Genomic DNA, 19,487 nt, shown 5'->3' with positions numbered 1-19,487 from the left:
AATTGCAAAGGTCTCACATTTCTCACTGCCCAGTCCCTGAGCGCCCCAGTGTGAGGTTTCACATTCCCAGCATTCTGTGGCTCCACCCCTTTAAGATCACTGCTTTCTGACCTTTGCTCTTGGGAGAAGAGAAGGAAGAGGACGCCTGGGGCAGGGCTTGGCTCTCGGGAGTGTCCTCAGGCAGCAGAGTGTGCAGGAAAATGGAATGGCTTCCCAGGGAGGAAGGGGGTTACCAAGAAAGACAGCAGGGCCCTCCAGTTCAATCCAAGGAACTGGCAGGGAGCAGGAGTGGAACACAGAGCAGAGGGTCTGGAAATCTCAGGCCACAGCAGTGCATGTGGGTTTTCATGCCCATGAGTGGAAAGACATGCCTGGAAAGAGCTGCCTTGTGGGCCTCCATGGCTGAGCCTTTGGTGGGAGGAGCCATCAGGGGTCACCGAACTTTTGCCTGATCATTCTGTTCTGATCTCCATTCACGTGCATTTGGCACTGAGGACAGCATCTCCTTCCCAAGACTGTCCCCTTCAGCAGCCCCTCTGACAGCGCACCAGCCTGCTTCTCAAGCTTCATTCTCTTCCTCTTCGGGGGCCGCCTTCTTTCTTTCCTTCTCCCACTAAGAACTGTTGATATTTCACTGCCTTCTTTCCTATTATTTTTCTTGAGGATTATATCTGATGTCAAAAACCACTCCTGAAATTCCTCACTAGTATCTGCTGTGCTAATGAATGTCTCTCAGGAAATTTGCACATCAAGCTACTTGCTAAATTATTTCAAGCTGGTGTTCCACCATCAACCCAAATTGAATATACCTAAATCCAAAAATATCCTCATCTTCCACTCAAAGTATCCTCAGCCTCTTGTCTCATGCTTTGTCCTCCTTACAAATCGCTTAGTTGAAGTCACCCACAGTTCTGTGCCCCTTGGCAAACCAGCTGCTAGTGTGGCACAGTAACAACAACAACAAACCCACTCCCGTCTCCTGGTTCACCATTCACACTTCTGGAAATATATCATCCAAACAATTAATACAAATTATGAAAAATATTACATGCATGTAATTATTTTTAATATGGAGGTAGCATCTAACATTTAAAATATAAGAAACTGTTAGGTACAAACATGGAGAAATGTGTGCTATCTTAAAAATAGAAAAGTGAGATATATGTTGGTATTCCCAATGATTACAACTATATGCATATAAAAAGGACTGGAAAGAAATACACTAAAATAATATTAATTGCTTGGAAAGTAAGCATATTACTTTTTATTGTATATTGTTTAAACTGAATTACACCTTCTTCAAAAGGAAATTTCTTTACCATCCAAGATTCCTCCAGCTCTCTATTGTTTAGCTATTAAGTTTTGTAGATTAACTCTTTACATATCATTTATGTGCATTATTTTATGTTCGCCTTTGCTGTCTCGCCCTCCTTGGAGCCCTGATAGAGTCCCTGAGGAGGATGCGCTCACTCACTCCCAGACCTGCGCCCTTTCCTGCTTAACAGACCATGGGACAGCGCTCTGATGAAGAAAGCATTGGGGGGATAAGGACACATATGTAATACCTTAATCAGTAAAGAAAAGAAAAAAAGAACACAAGGGATTGGAAAAAAAAGAAGAAGAAGAAAGCATTGGAGAAATCTACTACTGGAGGGCTCTAGGGATGCTGCTGCTCTTCTGGAGGTGGAAGAACATGACGATGACTGCCCACCTGCCGAAGATGGTGGGAGGAAAGGCTGAAAGGGCTGGGTCCCTGACAGTATCTTTATGGCAGCTGCTCTGACTTGTTGTAGGAGGAAAATAGTCCTTATATTGTAGCTTTTGTCTGTTTTCTGTCACTTACAGCTTACTGTGTTGCTGACAAATATCTTGCCTAGCTGCCTTCCTGATTCTAGTCTCACATCATTCACTTCACCCTACATTTATTGCATAAGAGTGAAGGAAAAGAAGACCAGGGAGAATAGTAAATAAATAAACACTGACAATAGAAGCAAAGGGCAAGCTGATGTATGAAAACAACTTGGGAGACATTAAAATTAAAACCATATGAATAAAAATTTTGAAGAATCACTGAGGTCCATTTAGTAAAGTTTTTAAAAATCCCTGCATAGCTCCATCGTTACTTAGGGTATTACTACTACTTCCACAGTACAGTATAGTAATGAAGACTCCCAAGAAATAGCCATCCTACAAAAATATTCAACCTTCACTGGATAGAATGGTGAGCCAAACATAAAAGACTTTGCTATAGGAGCTTAGAGTTAAATTGGGAAGAAAATAAATGAACAAAATAATTATACAATAAATAATTTAAATTTGTGCTATGAATGGGATAAGTTTTATAAAGGAGAACTGGTCTAGTACAAGTATTAGTGGGGTAGAGGCTGCTGGCAAGGAAGGCTTCCTTAGAAAACTAAGGACAAACCTGCATTGTTAGAGAAATGGAGGGCGGAGGGTGCAATGAGAGCAACAGCACTTGGGGAGAAGGGCTGGCACGCGAAGGCCTTGGGGCAGGAGGATGAATACTGCCTCTGAGGAACTCAAGGTTACTGTGGCCAGCCTGTGTGAGTGTTCCAACTCAGCAAGAAAAGATGAAACTAGGTCAATATATTCTGCTCAAGAGAAAAGCCAAGTATGAAATTAGTTTTTAAAATGTTCCACTTCAAAAAATAAAATCAAAATAGTTAACTGCTGAAAATACTATCGGTAATTTTTGCATTGTCATTTTTTTCCAAATATTTAAGCATCCACTAAGCACCAGGCACTATATTAATTTCTGGGAATATAAATGTGAGATTACAGTCTGTGCCTTAGGGATTGCAATAAGTTAAGGAGGAAACTGAGGTTAACAAGAAATTACAGTTAAGCCCTAGCCTGTTTGGGTCAGTGGACAGAGTGTCGGCCTGTGAACTGAAGGGTCCCAGGTTCCATTTCGGTCAGGGGCACATGCCCGAATTGTGGGCTCGATCCCCAGTGGGGGACTTGCAGGAGGCAACTGATCCATGACTTTCTCTCTCTCCCTCTTCCTTCCTCTCTGAAATCAATAAAAACATATATTTTTTAAAAAATAAATTACAGTTAAGTGTAAGGAGGACTGTTGTGGAGGTGTGTGGTCAAAGGCTGAGGTGGGGCGGGGTGGGAGGGGGGCATCCAAACGAAATGATTAGTTCATTCAGGGGTTGAGTTATCTAAAAAATGCATCTATGTTCATCACATCATTATCAAATGAAACTAAATAAATGAACTGTGACTGAGTTTAAGCATGAGACAAATCAGAAAATCTAAATTTGGAAGCTATCAAAGGCAATAGAATTGTCTAATGGACTTCAAAGTACACAATCCTACCACAGATACAACACTTAGAATTAGATCACTCCCTGTAGGCTTGGGCAGCCATTCAAATAATAGATTTGAGCATAATTGAATTTTAGTTAATATATGTGATATTAAAAAATAAAGGAAATACTGAATTAGACTTGATTATACACTGGTCAGGATCAGAGAGAAAGGTAAGGAAAATCAACATGAGTTTAATTTATTCTTTCATTGAGATGAAACTAAAAGACTTACACTTAAAATTTTAACCCTTAAAATTAGCCGTTTTATTCACTATAGCTTATAAGATTATCAGTATACAAAATCCAGACACTTGAAACTTTGATCAGCTCTGGCAATGAGCAGCTGTCAAGACATTCATGTGGTTTCTCTGAATCAGTCTTAGTCTCCGTATTAGGAAATAGAATAACTTCATCAGTAGCTCCAATGATTCTAAAGCAGTTATTCCAGAAATATCATACAGCGCTATATTATGTTCACTGATTTCAGTTTGGGTAACTGTAACTGTAAAAACTCAGGAGAATACAAGGCCATTTTACCAATTATTTGTCAGACAGGATACATCAGACTTTACAAATGATAAACTGGTCATGTATAATGCCTGATGTTATAAAGCACACGAAGGTCCAGTGAAGACTCGGTAACTAGGAAACACATACTTGGAGGCAGGTAGAAACCTCATGAAATCTTGGATAAAGAAAATAATTTAAAAATCATCCAAATATAATGTCAGATATTGTATGATATAATGAAGATAAATGATATGTGATTATACTGTCTTAGTTGTAGGACATACCTCTTCCCATCTCAGTTGTTTTTTACTTAAAGTATTTGATAAAATTGCTTAAAGTGAATAAGCCGAAGAGGAGTTTGATAATTTTTTTAAAAAATTGGAATATGGTTTTGTTATTAGATCCAAAAATGACACAGTAATTATATGCAATGCTACATAATAGTTCTAATTGCAATTGCAGTGTAATTACTTTGAGATGCATTTACTATTCATCTCCATCATAATTATTATGCATGGATTATGTTACCTGTTTTTCAAGTTCTCCACTATCTTCTGGAGGTGCATACTTTTCAATTATGTAGATTCACTTTAAAACATAATGCCTACAATACTACCTCATCTCAGGAGCTCAACATAAATATCAACAATAACAATACTAATATTTGTACAAATAGATAATGTTGCGGAAAGCCAACCCTATACTATTTCTTAGTTTATTTAATAAAAGTAAGAATGTCGGGAGAAGAATGCCTTTTTTGTAACTTTTGTAACTTAAAATGGTTTACTCTACTCCTTTTACGCCATCTCTTCTCTTAGCAGCGAGAAGGTCCGCATAACACAGGATGCAGGAGGTTCCAACAGATGTGAATGAGATTCCTCATGCACTTTTTGTTTGTTTGTTTTTTAGAGAGACAGGAAGGAAGAGGGAGACAGAGAAAATAAGTGAACGTGAGAGTGAAATATCGTTCAGCTGCCTCCTGCACGACCCCTACCCGGGATAGGGCCATAACCTGGGCATATGCCCTGACCAGGAATTGAAACGGCAATCTTTTGGTGCACGGGACAAGGCCTGAGCCACACTGGCCAGGCACTTCATGCAGTTTTTGATGGGAAAGAGTATCCACGCCACACACATTTGCTAGACCAGCAGCCACAATCCTTTCAACTATATTGTGGCCAGCAACCTTGGTGGACAAGCACTGCTGTGGGTCAGTTCACCTCTTTTCCTATGTAGACCCCACTCTACTCCATAAAATGTCCTGTTAATATTGTGTAACACCAAATGCTACAACCTTTGACAAACTTTAAAAAAATTATAATGTATGGAAATACATAATTTTATAGAAAGATGAAAAATAGATGAATAATGGAAGTTCTGTGATGGTTAATTTTATGTGTCAACTTGATTAGACTATGATGCCCAGTTGTTCGGTCAAACACTCATTTAGATGTTGTTGTAAAGGTGCTAGCTAGATGTGATTACCATTTATAATCAGTAGACTACAAGTAAAGCAGATTATCCTCCATAATGAGGGTGGGCCTCATCCAATCAGTTGAAGGCTTTAAGAACAAGGACTGTGGTTTTCTGAAAAAGAAGTAATTCTCTTCAATACTGAAGCAGAAATTTTACCAGTTTCTAGCCTTCAGACTCAAGACAGCAATACCAACTCATCTGACTCTCTATAGCTTGCCCTACAGATTTCAGATTTGCCACCATCTACAATTGCATAAGCTAATTCCTTAAAGTCCCTTCCTCAATATCTCTTTCTTATATTGATTCTCTGGAGAATCTTTTCTTTCCTTTTTTTTTTTTTTTTTTAATCCTCACCCGAGGATATTTTCCATTGATTTTTAGAGAGAGTGGAAAAGAGAGGGAGAGACAGAGAGAAATATTGATGTGAGAGAAACACATCAATTGGTTGCCTCCTGCATGAGCCTTGATCAGGGCCCACGCCAGGGAGGATCCTGCAACCAAGGTACCTGACCTTGACCAGAATCAAATTTGGTACCCTTCAGTCTGCAGGCTGGTGCTCTATCCACTGAGCCAAACCAGCTAGAACTCTCTGGAGAATCTTGACTAATTTACGTTTATTCAGAATATTAAATATATTATGTATTCTCTTTGAAAAAAAATATTTTTGGCTCTGTTTATGACATTATCAAGTTCTGTACCAACTCTTAGTTTTTTGTTTTTTGTTTGTTTTTTTTGTTTGTTTTTTAACTTGAGAGACATTTATTTATTTTCCAACAACATGAATCATGGATATGAGCAATTAAATCTTTTATCTCCTCAGGAAAATACAGCATTATTGAGTGACAGTTAAAACATATGGAGAACTTCAATCTTTGGTCACAGTGTTAAGAGCTCCTGGTTTTGGTTCCACAAGCTCTCTCTGAAATGACCTACCAACCCTTCATTTTTTTTAAATTAGGATGAATACTCTCTATTTAAAACTTCATGAAACCAGCTGAGAATAAAGTTGACATTTGAGCTTATATACTTTCCATAAAACTAGATTTACGTACTACATATTATGTACTTTTCATAGAAACTATGTTCATCTACTTTCAATAGAACAAATAGTATGAAAACACACACACAAAAAAAAAACTAGATGATCATAACTCCCAGTTAATGACATCTGGCTATTCCTCAGTGGGTTGTCACATGTAACCAAGTGCATTCACCTTGCAGGAATACAGCAACAAAATTATATTCTTGTGTGTAGCAATTGCAAAAAAAAAAAAAAAAATGCTCTAAAAGCCGAGTGTACACTACATTTTTTTCTGTTGTAGAGTTAGTCGTTCGGTCAAACCCTTACAAAACAGTTCTTCCTAACAAACAGTACTATTTCCACATCAGAAAACATACTTTTAGAAAGTTATCTTTATAAGTGGCAAGTAAATTATAGTAGCTTATAAATAGTGTTAAAATGATACCCTATTCTTCTGTATATAAAGGTGTTAAATTATTTGTAACAGCCCACAAAAATGCTGTGGGGGCATTCTCCAGGGGGCATGTCTTCACCGAGACACTGCGGACAGAGGTACTTACTGACCGCAGAGTCATAGGCGGTGGCGTTGTGCTCGCCTCTCATGAAAGGGTATGGGGACAGGTAAGCATGCGTGCAGGTCTTGGATGCTGGCTGATTGCCTAGGAAGGAGAGCAGAACAATGGTATGTTATTGAGCACCTGAGTGAGCACCGTTCCTAATAGAAGAGAAGCAGGGAGTCTGGGGTTATATCAGCTAAATAAAATGGCAGGGAGATCAACAAATTCAGAGAACTGCTGAGTGACGGGGGAGACTTCCTAAAAATCTCATATAAAGAAGCACAAGGAACCTGGAACCTGGACGCATCCCAAACATCTAACTCATGACATAATTCAATGCAGACAAGGGCTTTCTTATATCACCTTAAAATCAAAGGCACTGCCGCTCACTTATTTTCAGGCCCATATTTTCAGTTCCTAACATAATGCCTAGCACATAGTTAGTTATTAAAAAAGAATTGTTATGAAAGTCTAATAAGCTTAGATTTAACCTTGATCAGTTCCAATCAATATAAAATTTATTCTATAACTTGTTTCTAGGGAAAAGATGGAAATAATAGATCACAAGACTTAATAATTCAAATACATTTCTAGCATTTGAAGAAACCACAAGAAAGAACTTTTATGTTTGAAAACTTGAAGACTTCATTGTGTACATTTTAAGGGGCGGTGAAATATTCTTCCTTTCTCCATGTCCTTGGCAAAATCTTGCATAGTCGTATTCACTCCATTTTACCACAGTTTAAGTAATGTTTGACACGTCGCATGCTTATTTTCCTCCCTGAAATGACTATAAGATAGTCTATCAAATCTTTCTCTCAAAATGCCATTTACACATGCTGTTCCTTTTACATATGCCTACTTGCCATCAGTTTGCTTAAGTCTTCCACATATTTTTATTATCTATTCCATCATCTTGACTGTTGTGTAAATATCATACTTGAGTTTATCACAGTAATATTTCATAAGGAGACTAATAATTTCAACCAACAATAAGCTTTAGGGTAATAAAGAGTTCTTTTCTTTGTTGGATGCAATAAGATAAAGGCTAATTATTTTCAGTAAATTTATTTTTGAAGATTAATACAATATAAGGAATAAAGTTGAAAGAATGCATCACATTTTTAAGAAGCTGCTCAACTTCAAAAAAAAAAAAAAAAAAAAACCTTAACGTTTCTATGAGAGAATTTGAACATCAAAAACAAGGCATTTCTTGCTATTGCCCACAAACCTGATTGAAGCCCAAATTGAGCAAACTTTCATCTGCCAGAGGTGGTAATTAAGTTTCATTATTTAAAAAGAGGTTTTTTAACTTTTAAAATAATACATTTCGGGGAGGAGGGAATAATGGCGGCGGAATAGACAGACGTGTTCCGAGCCTTGTCCCGGAGCAGAAAGAAAGAACAGCTGAGGGTCGCACAAGGAGTGTTTTTTGGCCGGTTGGGAGACAGCTGAATTCCAGAAGGAGGTGGGGGACTGCTGAACGGGGTTCCCCTGACCTGGCAGCACCAACTGCGGCTGGGTCCCCTCCCGGAGCTGCGGGGTTGGACGCGGAGTCTGCGCCATCTTGATCCGGAAAGTGGAGCTTATCTGAAGCCTGAGAATCCACAACTGCGGCACCCCAGGAACAGCTGCGAGCCCCAGAACAACGCTCCCCAACTGGCGCAAGCACACGGGTTCAGAGGAGCTCTACACTCCACCACGGAAAGGTCAGATTTCGCCTGGGATAAGGTGAGGTCTCTGGTCCCGGAGGGAGAGAGGAACGCGCGTTTTGCGGGAGCTGGAGGACCAGGGAAGTCTGTGCCTAGAAAAATCCGTGGCTGTAGGGGCTGGCGTGATCTGTGACTGTGGAAAGGGGTCCTCAGAGCTGCTAAGAGAAGGGCACTCTAAAAAGCAACCCATTTTGATCTGAAGTGCAAGGACACCCTAAGAATTTCAGGCAGTCCAGACTTACGCGCAGCCCCTGCGTTCCCTGGGTGCCTGGGCTTACGCGGAGTCCCGGAGTTCGCACAACTGAGCTTTTTCCTCTTGAAATTCTTGCCTCTGATTACTAAGCCCAATACATAGGATCACCCAGTTGGGGACACCCTGGGAGACTGCAGGGGAAGGTTGTTTTTCTGGAACCTGGGGATCGGAGCTGGGCGTGACCATCAGAGAGTCAGCTCTGAGGCAGACCACTCCCACAGGCCAGTGGCGAGTGCGGGAAAGAAGGCTCTAACACTGCCTAGAGAGGCCATAGATAGACCCGGAAGTTAATCCAGAAACACTGCCACCCAGGGGCTGAATCACAAATTGACTCTTGTGTAATCAAAAATAAAGGAATACGAGAAATTAAGACACACCGCCTGCTTAAAATCAGGACTGGCTTACAACACCGAAGAGCAGTGGATCGCAGGGAACTGCAATACTGTCTGGACTGAGAAACAGGCGTGCCAAACAGAAAAACAGAGGAAGTGAATGACCTTCACTACTTCACATTTTATTTTTACCTTTTATTTTTTTATTTTTTTATTCTTTTTTATTTTCATTTTTTGCATCTTTTAATCAAGAAACTTTTTTTTCTCTTTTTTCATCACTTGATTTTACCTTTTTAATTATTACATTTTTATTTTCAATCCGTATTATTACTACTGCTATTTTATCTTTTTTTTTTTTTTTTTTAAGTGTCATTTTATTTTCTCTTCATTTTATTTTGGGATTAGGGTTCTACATTCTATTTCTATCTTTCCTTTAGCATCGTTTTACTCTATCTCACCTCTACCTTTAGGCCATCACTCTCCTCCTAACCTCCCCCTTTTCAGTGTCCTGTTTATCTTACCCTTTTACTGCTTTAGATCCTCCCTATTCTTTCTGTTTACCCCTTGTTAAAATTTCACCCTACTTACATATCTAATCTCCAATCCCCTGCTCCAAGTCCACATACACCTCTCCCTTCGCTGTCTGAGCTATCCATAAACTTGTCCTCCTCTCTGTCCTTTTGTTGTTGTTTGCTTGAATGTAGATTATATCCAATTTTTATGCTTTTTTGTGAGACTGTTTTGCTTATTCTTCTTTTGTTTATTTTTTTGTTTGTTTTGTGCTTCAGCTTTCCCTTGCCTCACTCCATATTAGTTGGTGTTGTAGTTTGTACTAATCCCCAGGCACTTGTTGCTGGCATTTGCTGGGATTAGTGATTGTTCTATTGGAGTTTTATCCCCAATATATATAGTCTGTTCCCCTATCTCTCTTAGTCACTTTCTTGTCTCTCTTACTTTTTTTTTTCTTTTTTTTCTTCTCTTTACTTTCCCTTTTCCCAATTTCATTTTCACACTCCTTTTTTCTTTCTTTCTTTCTTTCTTTCTTTTTTCCTCTTCTTCTTTCTCTCCTATCACCTAATTTGCCTTTTTCTGGTGGTCACCTTTATTGGAGGTTATTAATATCGTGAATACATTCCTGTTCAGTGCCTTGTGAGTTGTACCTGGTAGTGCTGTATTTTGTGCCTTTAAATCAACCCAGGAGAGAGAGAACTACATAACCAGACACCCAGAGAAGAGAGACCATGGGGAGACAAAGAGGCAGCCCGCATATGAAAGAAAAGCAGGCATCACCAGAAAAGGAAGTAAACGAAATGGAGGCAAGCAACCTTCCAGAAAAAGAATTCAGAGAAATGGTCATAAGGTGGCTGAAAAGAATGGAAGACAAATTCGACAATATGAGCAAGAACCAAGAGGAAATGAAGAAGAACCAAGAAGAAATGAAAAATGACATCGCTGCTGTAAAGAACTCAATAGAAAGCATCAAGAGTAGACTAGAAGAAGCAGAGGACCGCATCAGTGAGCTAGAAGACAAGATGGAAAAAAATACCCAAGAAAAGCAACTTCTAGAAAAAAAAATTAAAAGGCAAGAGGAGAGTCTAAGGGAACTTTGGGACAACACGAAACAAAACAACATCCGCATAATAGGGGTTCCAGAAGGAAAGGAAGCTGAGCAAGGAATAGAAAACCTCTTTGAAGAAATAATGACAGAAAATTTCCCAGATATAGGGAAGAAAAAACACACACAAATCCAAGAAGCTCACAGAGTCCCAAGCAAAACGAATCCCAAAAGACCGACGCCAAGGCACATTATAATTAAATTGGCAAACACCAACGACAAAGTAAGAATCTTAAAAGCAGCAAGAGAGAGACAGAAAGTTACATACAAAGGAACCCCCATCAGACTAGCAACTGATTTCTCAACAGAAACTCATCAGGCCAGAAGGGAATGGAATGAAATATACAAAGTCATGCAAAGGAAGGGGCTGAATCCAAGAATACTGTACCCAGCAAGGCTGTCAATCAAAATTGAAGGTGAAATCAGGAGCTTCACAGACAAAAAAGGACTAAGGGAATTTATTACCACCAAACCAGCAATGCAAGAAATGCTAAAGGGTCTGCTGTAAAAAAAAAGAAATAGGAAGTGAAGAAGTAACACAGGGGTAAAGAATAGGAATGGCGACAAATAAGTACCTATCAATAATAACTTTAAATGTAAATGGATTAAATGCCCCAATCAAAAGACATAGGGTAACGGATTGGATAAGAAAACACGACCCATATATCTGCTGTCTACAAGAAACCCACCTCAGAAAAAAAAGACGCACACAGACTGAGGGTGAAGGGATGGAAAAAGGTTTTCCAGGCAAATGGAACTGAAAAAAAAGCTGGGGTAGCAATACTTATTTCTGACAAATTAGATCTCAAACTGAAGGACATAACAAGAGATAAGGAAGGCCATTTCATAATACTAAAGGGAGCAATCCAACAAGAAGAAATAACTCTGGTAAACATATATGCACCCAATACAGGAGCACCCAAATACATAAAAAAACTCCTGGAGGATATCAAGGGAGAGATTGACAGCAATACAATCATAGTAGGAGACTTTAATACCCCACTATCACCATTGGACAAATCCTCTAAACAAAACATCAGCAAAGAAACATCAATCCTAAATGACTCACTAGACCAGATGGAATTAATTGACATCTTCAGAACATTTCACCCCAAAGCCACAGAATATACATTCTTCTCAAGTGCACATGGGTCATTTTCAAAGATAGACCATATGTTGGGACACAGGCAAAGTCTCTTCAAATTCAAGAAGATAGAAATCATATCAAGCATCTTCTCAGACCACAGTGGCATAAAACTGGAAATCAACTACAATAAAAACAACCCAAAGAAATCAAACACATGGAGACTAAACAGCATGCTATTAAACCATGACTGGGTTACCAGAGAGATCAAAGAAGAAATAAAAAACATCATGACAACAAATGACAATGAAAACACTACAATCCAAAATCTATGGGACACAGCGAAAGCAGTCTTGAGAGGGAAGTTCATAGCTCTACAAGCCTACTGCAAAAAACAAGAAACAGGGGTAATAAATTACCTAACCCAACAACTCAAAGAGTTAGAAAAAGAGCAACAAGAAAAGCCCAGTGTAAGCAGAAGGAAGGAAATAATAAAGATCAGAGCACAGATAAACGACATAGAGACCAAAGAAACAATTCAAAAGATCAACAAGACCAAGAGCTGGTTCTTTGAAAGGATAAACAAGATTGATGAACCTCTAGCCAGGCTCACCAAGAAGCAAAGAGAGAGGACCCAAATAAACAAGATCAGAAATGAAAGAGGTGAAATAACAACAGATCCCGCTGAAATACAAAGGATTGTTAAAAAATACTACGAACAACTCTATTCCAACAAACTGGACAACCTGGAGGAAATGGACATATTCCTAGAAAAATATAACCTTCCAAAACTCAATCAGGAAGAATCTAAACAGCTCAACATGCCAGTAACTATGGAAGAAATTGAAGCAGTCATCAAAGAGCTTCCGGCAAACAAAAGCCCGGGGCCAGACGGCTTCACAGGAGAGTTCTACCAAACATTCAAGGAAGAACTAAAACCTATCCTCCTCAGACTATTCCAAAAAATTCAAGAGGAAGGAACACTTCCAAGCTCCTTCTATGAAGCCAGCATCACCCTAATACCAAAACCAGATAAAGACAACACAATGAAGGAGAATTACAGGCCAATATCCCTCATGAATGTAGATGCCAAAATCCTCAATAAAATTCTAGCAAATAGGATCCAGCAGTACATCAGAAAGATCATACACCATGACCAAGTAGGATTTATCCCAGGAATGCAAGGATGGTTCAATATCCGCAAATCAATAAATGTGATACATCACATAAACAAATTGAGAGATAAAAATCACATAGTCATATCAATTGATGCAGAAAAAGCATTTGACAAAATCCAACACCCTTTCTTGATAAAAACTCTCAACAAGGTGGGAATAGAAGGATCATACCTCAACATAATAAAAGCTATATATGATAAACCCACAGCTAACATCATACTCAATGGGCAAAAACTAAAACCATTTCCCCTAAGAACAGGAACAAGACAGGGATGCCCACTCTCACCACTCCTGTTTGACATAGTACTGGAAGTATTAGCCACTGCAATTAGACAAGAAGAAGAAATAAAAGGCATCCAAATTGGAAAAGAAGAAGTAAAGCTGTCCTTATTTGCAGATGACATGATATTGTACATAAAAAACCCGAAAGACTCCATAAAAAAACTAACAGACTTAATAAATGAATTCGGCAATGTAGCAGGATACAAAATTAATGCCAAGAAATCTATGGCATTTCTATACACCAACAATGAACTTACAGAAAGAGAGACTAAAAAAGCAATCCCATTTTCCATTGCACCAAAAAAATTAAGATACTTAGGAATAAACCTAACCAAGGAGGTAAAAGACCTATATGCGGAAAACTACAGGACCCTGAAAAAAGAGATAGAGGAAGATGTAAACAGATGGAAGAACATACCATGTTCATGGATTGGTAGAATCAACATCATTAAAATGTCCATACTACCCAAAGCAATCTATAGATTCAATGCACTCCCCATTAAAATACCAACGGCGTATTTCACAGACCTAGAAAGAACTCTCCAAAAATTCATCTGGAATAAAAAAAGACCCCGAATAGCCACAGCAATCCTGAGAAAGAAGAATAAAGTAGGAGGGATCTCAATACCAGATTTCAAGCTGTATTACAAAGCCACTGTCCTCAAAACAGCCTGGTACTGGCACAAGAACAGACATATAGATCAATGGAACAGAATAGAGAATCCAGATATCGACCCAAACCAATATGCGCATTTAATATTTGACAAAGGAGGCATGAGCATACAATGGAGTCAAGACAGTCTCTTTAATAAATGGTGTTGGGAAAATTGGACAGATACATGCAAAAAAATGAAACTAGATCACCAACTTACACCATACACAAAAATAAACTCAAAATGGGTACAGGACTTAAATATAAGACGGGAAACCATAAAAATACTAGAGGAATCCACAGGCAGCAAAATCTCAGACATATGCCAAAAGAACTTTTTCAGTGATACTGCCCCTAGGGCAATGGAAGCCAAACAGAAAATAAACAAATGGGACTACATCAAAATAAAAAGCTTTTGCACAGCAAAAGAAACCATTAACAAAACAACAAGAAAGACCACTGTATGGGAGAACATATTTGCAAATGGTATCACTGATAAAGGTTTAATTTCCAACATCTACAGGCAGCTTATACAACTTAATAAAAGGAAGATAAAGGATCCAATAAAAAAATGGGCAACGGACCTAAATAGAATCTTTTCGAAAGAAGACAGAAGGAAGGCCAAGAGACACATGAAAACATGCTCAAAGTCACTAATTATCCGAGAGATGCAAATCAAAACAACAATGCGATACCATCTCACACCTGTCAGAATGGCTATCATCAACAAATCAACAAACGACAAGTGTTGGCGAGGATGCGGAGAAAAAGGAACCCTCGTGCACTGCTGGTGGGAATGCAGACTGGTGCAGCCACTGTGGAGAACAGTATGGAGTTTCCTCAAAAAACTGAAAATGGAACTCCCATTTGACCCAGTAATCCCACTCCTAGGAATATATCCTAAGAAACCAGAAACACCAATCAGAAAGGATATATGCACCCCTATGTTCATAGCAGCACAATTTACAATAGCTAAGATTTGGAAACAGCCTAGGTGCCCATCAGCAGATGACTGGATCAGAAAACTATGGTACATCTACACAATGGAATACTATGCTGCCGTAAAAAAGAAGGAATTACTACCATTTGTAGGCACTTGGATGGAATTAGAGAACATTATGCTAAGTGAAATAAGCCAGTCAATGAAAGAAAAATACCACATGATCCCACTCATTTGGGGATAATGAAAAACATTATAAACTGATGAACAAAAAAATAGTTACAGAGGCAGTAAAGCATCAAACAGACTGTCAAATTACAGTGGTAAGGTTAGGGAGAGGTGGGGGAAATAAGAGATCAACTGAAGGACTTATATGCATGTATATAAGAGTAAGCAACGGATACAAAACATTGGGGGGTGAGGGCATGTATGGGAGTGGGGTGGGGGTGGGGGGCAATGGTAAGATATGTACACATATAATACCTTAATAAAAATTTGAAAAAAAATAAAAATAAAAATACCTTGAAAAAAAAATCAGAAAAAAAAAAAAAAAAAAAAAAAAAAAAAAAAAAAAAAAAAAAAAATAAAATAATACATTTCTATTTCTGGATATTTTTAAAAAGAAAGTCTTTTGTTTGCAATATAACAAAGGACACTCAAAAATACTATAAGTAATACCTCTTTGTTAGTTAGGGTTGGTGTATTTTAAATATGAACAAGGAAACGGCAGATAAAAATCCAAACTCCTACTTATATGTTGGAATAAAATAATGATTGCTACAGCCATTTCTACTCACTGAACCTTTTGATGATACCTATTGAAATTCTACAGATAAGAATGCAATCCTATTTTGTGAATGACATGTACTAAATAAGAAGCTGCTCATTTTTATTTTAAAGCAAAGGAGAAGGTAAAACAAAAGCGCACTTACCATACCAGAACTTCCAGAGATCGGGCTGGTTTTCTTCTGCAATCCCATTGAACCAGCATCTCCAGAAGAATCCCTCATGGTGGAAAGTCACATTCTCTATCTGCACAGAACACAAACGGGGGCACAAGGAGCACAATCTGAATTCTCATGTCCAGAGGACTTTGTAAGCAATGAATTTCATTCCAATACTGATGGTCAGTAGCTTTCTACACGTCTCTTCTATGAAGAAATAGACACTCCCTACTATTCTCCGATTTCAAGAGAAAGCAAAAGGCTATCCTCACCAAATACACGAATAGTTGGAAAAAGAAACGCACCTTCTGTTCACCTGAACACTTCCCCACTTCCATCACAAGAAGCCAATAGTCTGATCCAAATGCCACCAAAAAGAGTAAAACCCCTAAAGCACCAAAGAGAGCCCCAAAGAAGATGGCGATATTTAGTCTCATTTTCAACTCACTGGTTTCCCTTTAAATAAAATAAGAAATTCTAAAATGGCAAACACCTAGCTTCTCAACAAAAAAAGAATAAAGATTTCTGAGAAGGCAGAATTGTCTTGAGAAGCCTCTCCTAGCTCATGTTTTGGTGGCTTCTCACTCACAACCGGCCGGTAGATTGTATTCCCTTTGCTCACCCCTGAGGGACTCCAGCCCAGCAGCTGAGAATGGCCAGCTATTTTAGGAAACTGATTGAGGAGCTTTCTCTCTCCCATGGGAATCAAAAAATAGCTGACCTTCCTTTGACTGAAGAGGGGGTATCATGAGCTGGAATGATCATTATGGCTGTTGGGTAATCCATAGAAGTGGAAGGAAGATGGAATGCTACAGCCTTTACAGTATTGGCCCAGTCTTAGGTGTCTGACAAGCTCCTCTAGTCTAGAGTGGCCATACAACCCCAAAGACATATAAGACTTTTTTTGAAGATATATAAATCACAGCTATAAAGAAACACAAAGACTTCTCTTGAATACAACTGAAGTTGTAATTAATTTCTTAATTCATTTTGGATGTTTTGGGGATAGAAAATAATTTGTGGGTCAAATGGTCTAACATAAAACTGAATACAGTTCAGGTTTATAACCTAGAGATTTAGATGTGTACTTAAAAGATCCAAGAATATGGTAACATAAACTGTTTAAAGTATTAAAATGTACTCATAGATAGAGAGTGGACAGACAGCTCTGGGGGGACGGGGTACTAGGGGAGGATAGAGGGATTGCACAAAAAAGAAAGAGAAAGAACTCATGGACACAGACAACAGTGTGGTGATTGGAGAAAGGAGTGGGGGGGGGGCAGAGGTGGAAGAGGGGAATAAATGCTGATGGAAAATAAAATAAGATGTACTTCTATGCAGTACACAGTATTGACATAAAAATAGCATTTTCTACAGCAGCTCCCAGATCTCATACAAGTCATTCCAAATAATCATCCTCAAAGTGGACTGATGAAAAAGAATTCTCAAAAATATTTTGTTTTCTGGATTAAGATAAAAGGATCTGGTCCTCTCTTTTGCATTCTTCATTGTAAGTATTCAATTTCCTCAAAAGATGAGTCATACTTGATACCCATACAAGCCACCTAATAGCAATGAACTACAGTTGATTCATGCCTTGTCTCTATGGTTTGTGTTTTCTTTTCATGTCTGAATATGCTAGAGAATATTTTTAGGTATTTGTATAACATTTTTAAACTTGACTGTCCCTATGGCGAGTGGTTTTATATTCTCAATGGTAACGAGGCACTGCATCTTCTAAGAGGCATCTGAATTATCCTGGCTTCCTTCACCACTTCTTCTGTTTGGCATCTTCAGATATATATTTGGTAAAAGGACACAAAGATGACTCCTCTTTGGATGTAGGGCCTTGGATGTAGGGATGTAGGGCCTTGGCCAGCTCCAGCTATATGCAACTGGAGATGCTCAGAGGTCATGAATGGAATTCTAAGTCACGGAACCAGTGACTGTGAAGGTTAAATGGAATTTGAGAGTTCATCTCAGCTGATTCCTCATCTAATACCCAAATCTCCTTTAAAAGACTCCCCACATCATCAAGCCATGCCATTTCCAGCATGTCGGATTTAGGACATCAGTAATGTCCACACAGCTCTGCCTTAATTTCTGTCAAAAGCTGTTTACCTAAAGTTAATTGATCCTATTCTGTCCTCTGATTGCACATGACAGGACTTCCTGATATTTTGAGGAAGTAATCATCTCGTGCCTCCTCCAAGCGCAACCTCCATGCCTCCCCTAAATATAGGTCTTTTTTTCTTCTTAAGTAAACATCCTATTCCTTTAAGCATCCCTTAGATCGACACAACTCCAAATTTCCTTGCTGCTCTGCTTCTTTGCTACAAACTTGAAGATCGAAGCGAACAGAGTGAAATACTCTGGGGGCCTTCATACCACCACTTTCCTTATTTGAATGCTGTGTAATAGCCTCCCAAAGGTGTCCAAACTCTGATCCTAAACATAGTCACATAATCTGTGAACACGATTACTTATATGTAATATCCTGGGCTATACAGGTAGGCCCCGCCTAAATGCATGAATCCTTAAAAGAAGAATTCTGCCTGGCCCGTGTGGCTCGGTTGAGCATCAGCCCATGAACCAGGAGGTCATGGTTCCATCCCCGTCAGGGCACATGCCCAGGTTGTGGGCTGGATCCCCAGCAGGGGGCGTGCAGGAAACAGCCCATCAATGATTCTCTCTCATCAGTAATGTTTCTATCCCTTTCTTCCTCTCTCTGAAATCATTTTTTTTAAAAGAAGACAATCTTTCCAGACAGAATGGTCGGAGAAAGAAATGTAATCAGAAAGGGTCAGAGAGTTGCTGTTTTGAAGAGGAAGGAAGGAGGACAAAGCCAAGGAATGTAGGGCTTCCAGAAGCTGGAAGAGGAGAGAAGACAGCTTTTCCCTGAGAGCCTCAGGAAGGAATGCCAACATCTCAATTTGGGAGATTTCTGACATTTGGACATACAGGGTCATAAATTTGTGTTGTTGTAAGCCACTGTCTTTGTGTCAATTTGATATAGCAGCAATACGAAATGAATATAGATGCTATTTTATAATTAATGCAATATCAGATCAAATTAAGATTTTAGCAGGGAAGGAATAAATTTGCAAAAAGTGCTTATTGAGAACTTGTGAGGGCCCAGGCCTTTATCAAATTTTAAGGTTACAATACACAGTCCTTGACCTTGGGGAGTTCCTGAGCTAGGTGACAGAAATGGTTCCTTAGAGTTAAGTACATAGAGGTTGTAAGGATGGCCTTCTGGCCCCAGACACATTCTCCTGCTCACCTCACACCGTCTCCCAGGATTAGTGTGACGTGTTTGTGGTTGTGCAGTGTGGTTGTAGGTGACATCTTTGCTGTTAGGAGAGAAAGGAGAATCTTTTTAGGAAATAATTTAAAATCTTCCTTAAAAGATTCTCCTTTCTCTCCCAACATCAAAGATGTCACCTACAACCACACTGCACAACCACAAACACGTCACACTAATCCTGGGAGACGGTGTGAGGTGAGCAGGAGAATGTGTCTGGGGCCAGAAGGTCATCATTACAACCTCTATATAACTTTGTTATAGTTACAATTCATCTCAATTTTTGTCT

General features: G+C 39.0%; 1 protein-coding gene across 3 annotated transcripts in view; it reads right to left on the bottom strand.

The window, feature by feature from the left end:
- Window positions 1-16,530, bottom strand: part of TMEM182 (transmembrane protein 182) — an 80,004-nt gene extending 63,474 nt beyond the window's left edge. For 2 of the 3 annotated variants that reach the window (XM_080684250.1, XM_080684249.1), the window contains exons 1-3: window positions 16,200-16,530; window positions 15,883-15,982; window positions 6,906-7,004 (exon numbers count right to left, since the gene is read on the bottom strand). In XM_080684250.1, coding sequence (XP_080540376.1) covers window positions 6,906-7,004; window positions 15,883-15,982; window positions 16,200-16,331 — 331 coding nt within the window. In that variant the 5' untranslated portion in view covers window positions 16,332-16,530. The remainder of the gene's footprint in view (window positions 1-6,905; window positions 7,005-15,882; window positions 15,983-16,199) is intronic. The other variant, XM_080684251.1, reaches the window with a different exon arrangement.
- Between the last annotated feature and the right edge of the window lie 2,957 nt (window positions 16,531-19,487).

This window comes from Plecotus auritus (genome assembly GCF_963455305.1).
Source record: "Plecotus auritus genome assembly, chromosome: 8".
In the NCBI taxonomy this organism is placed as follows: domain Eukaryota; kingdom Metazoa; phylum Chordata; class Mammalia; order Chiroptera; family Vespertilionidae; genus Plecotus; species Plecotus auritus.
This window is presented reverse-complemented; position numbering and strand designations above follow the sequence as displayed.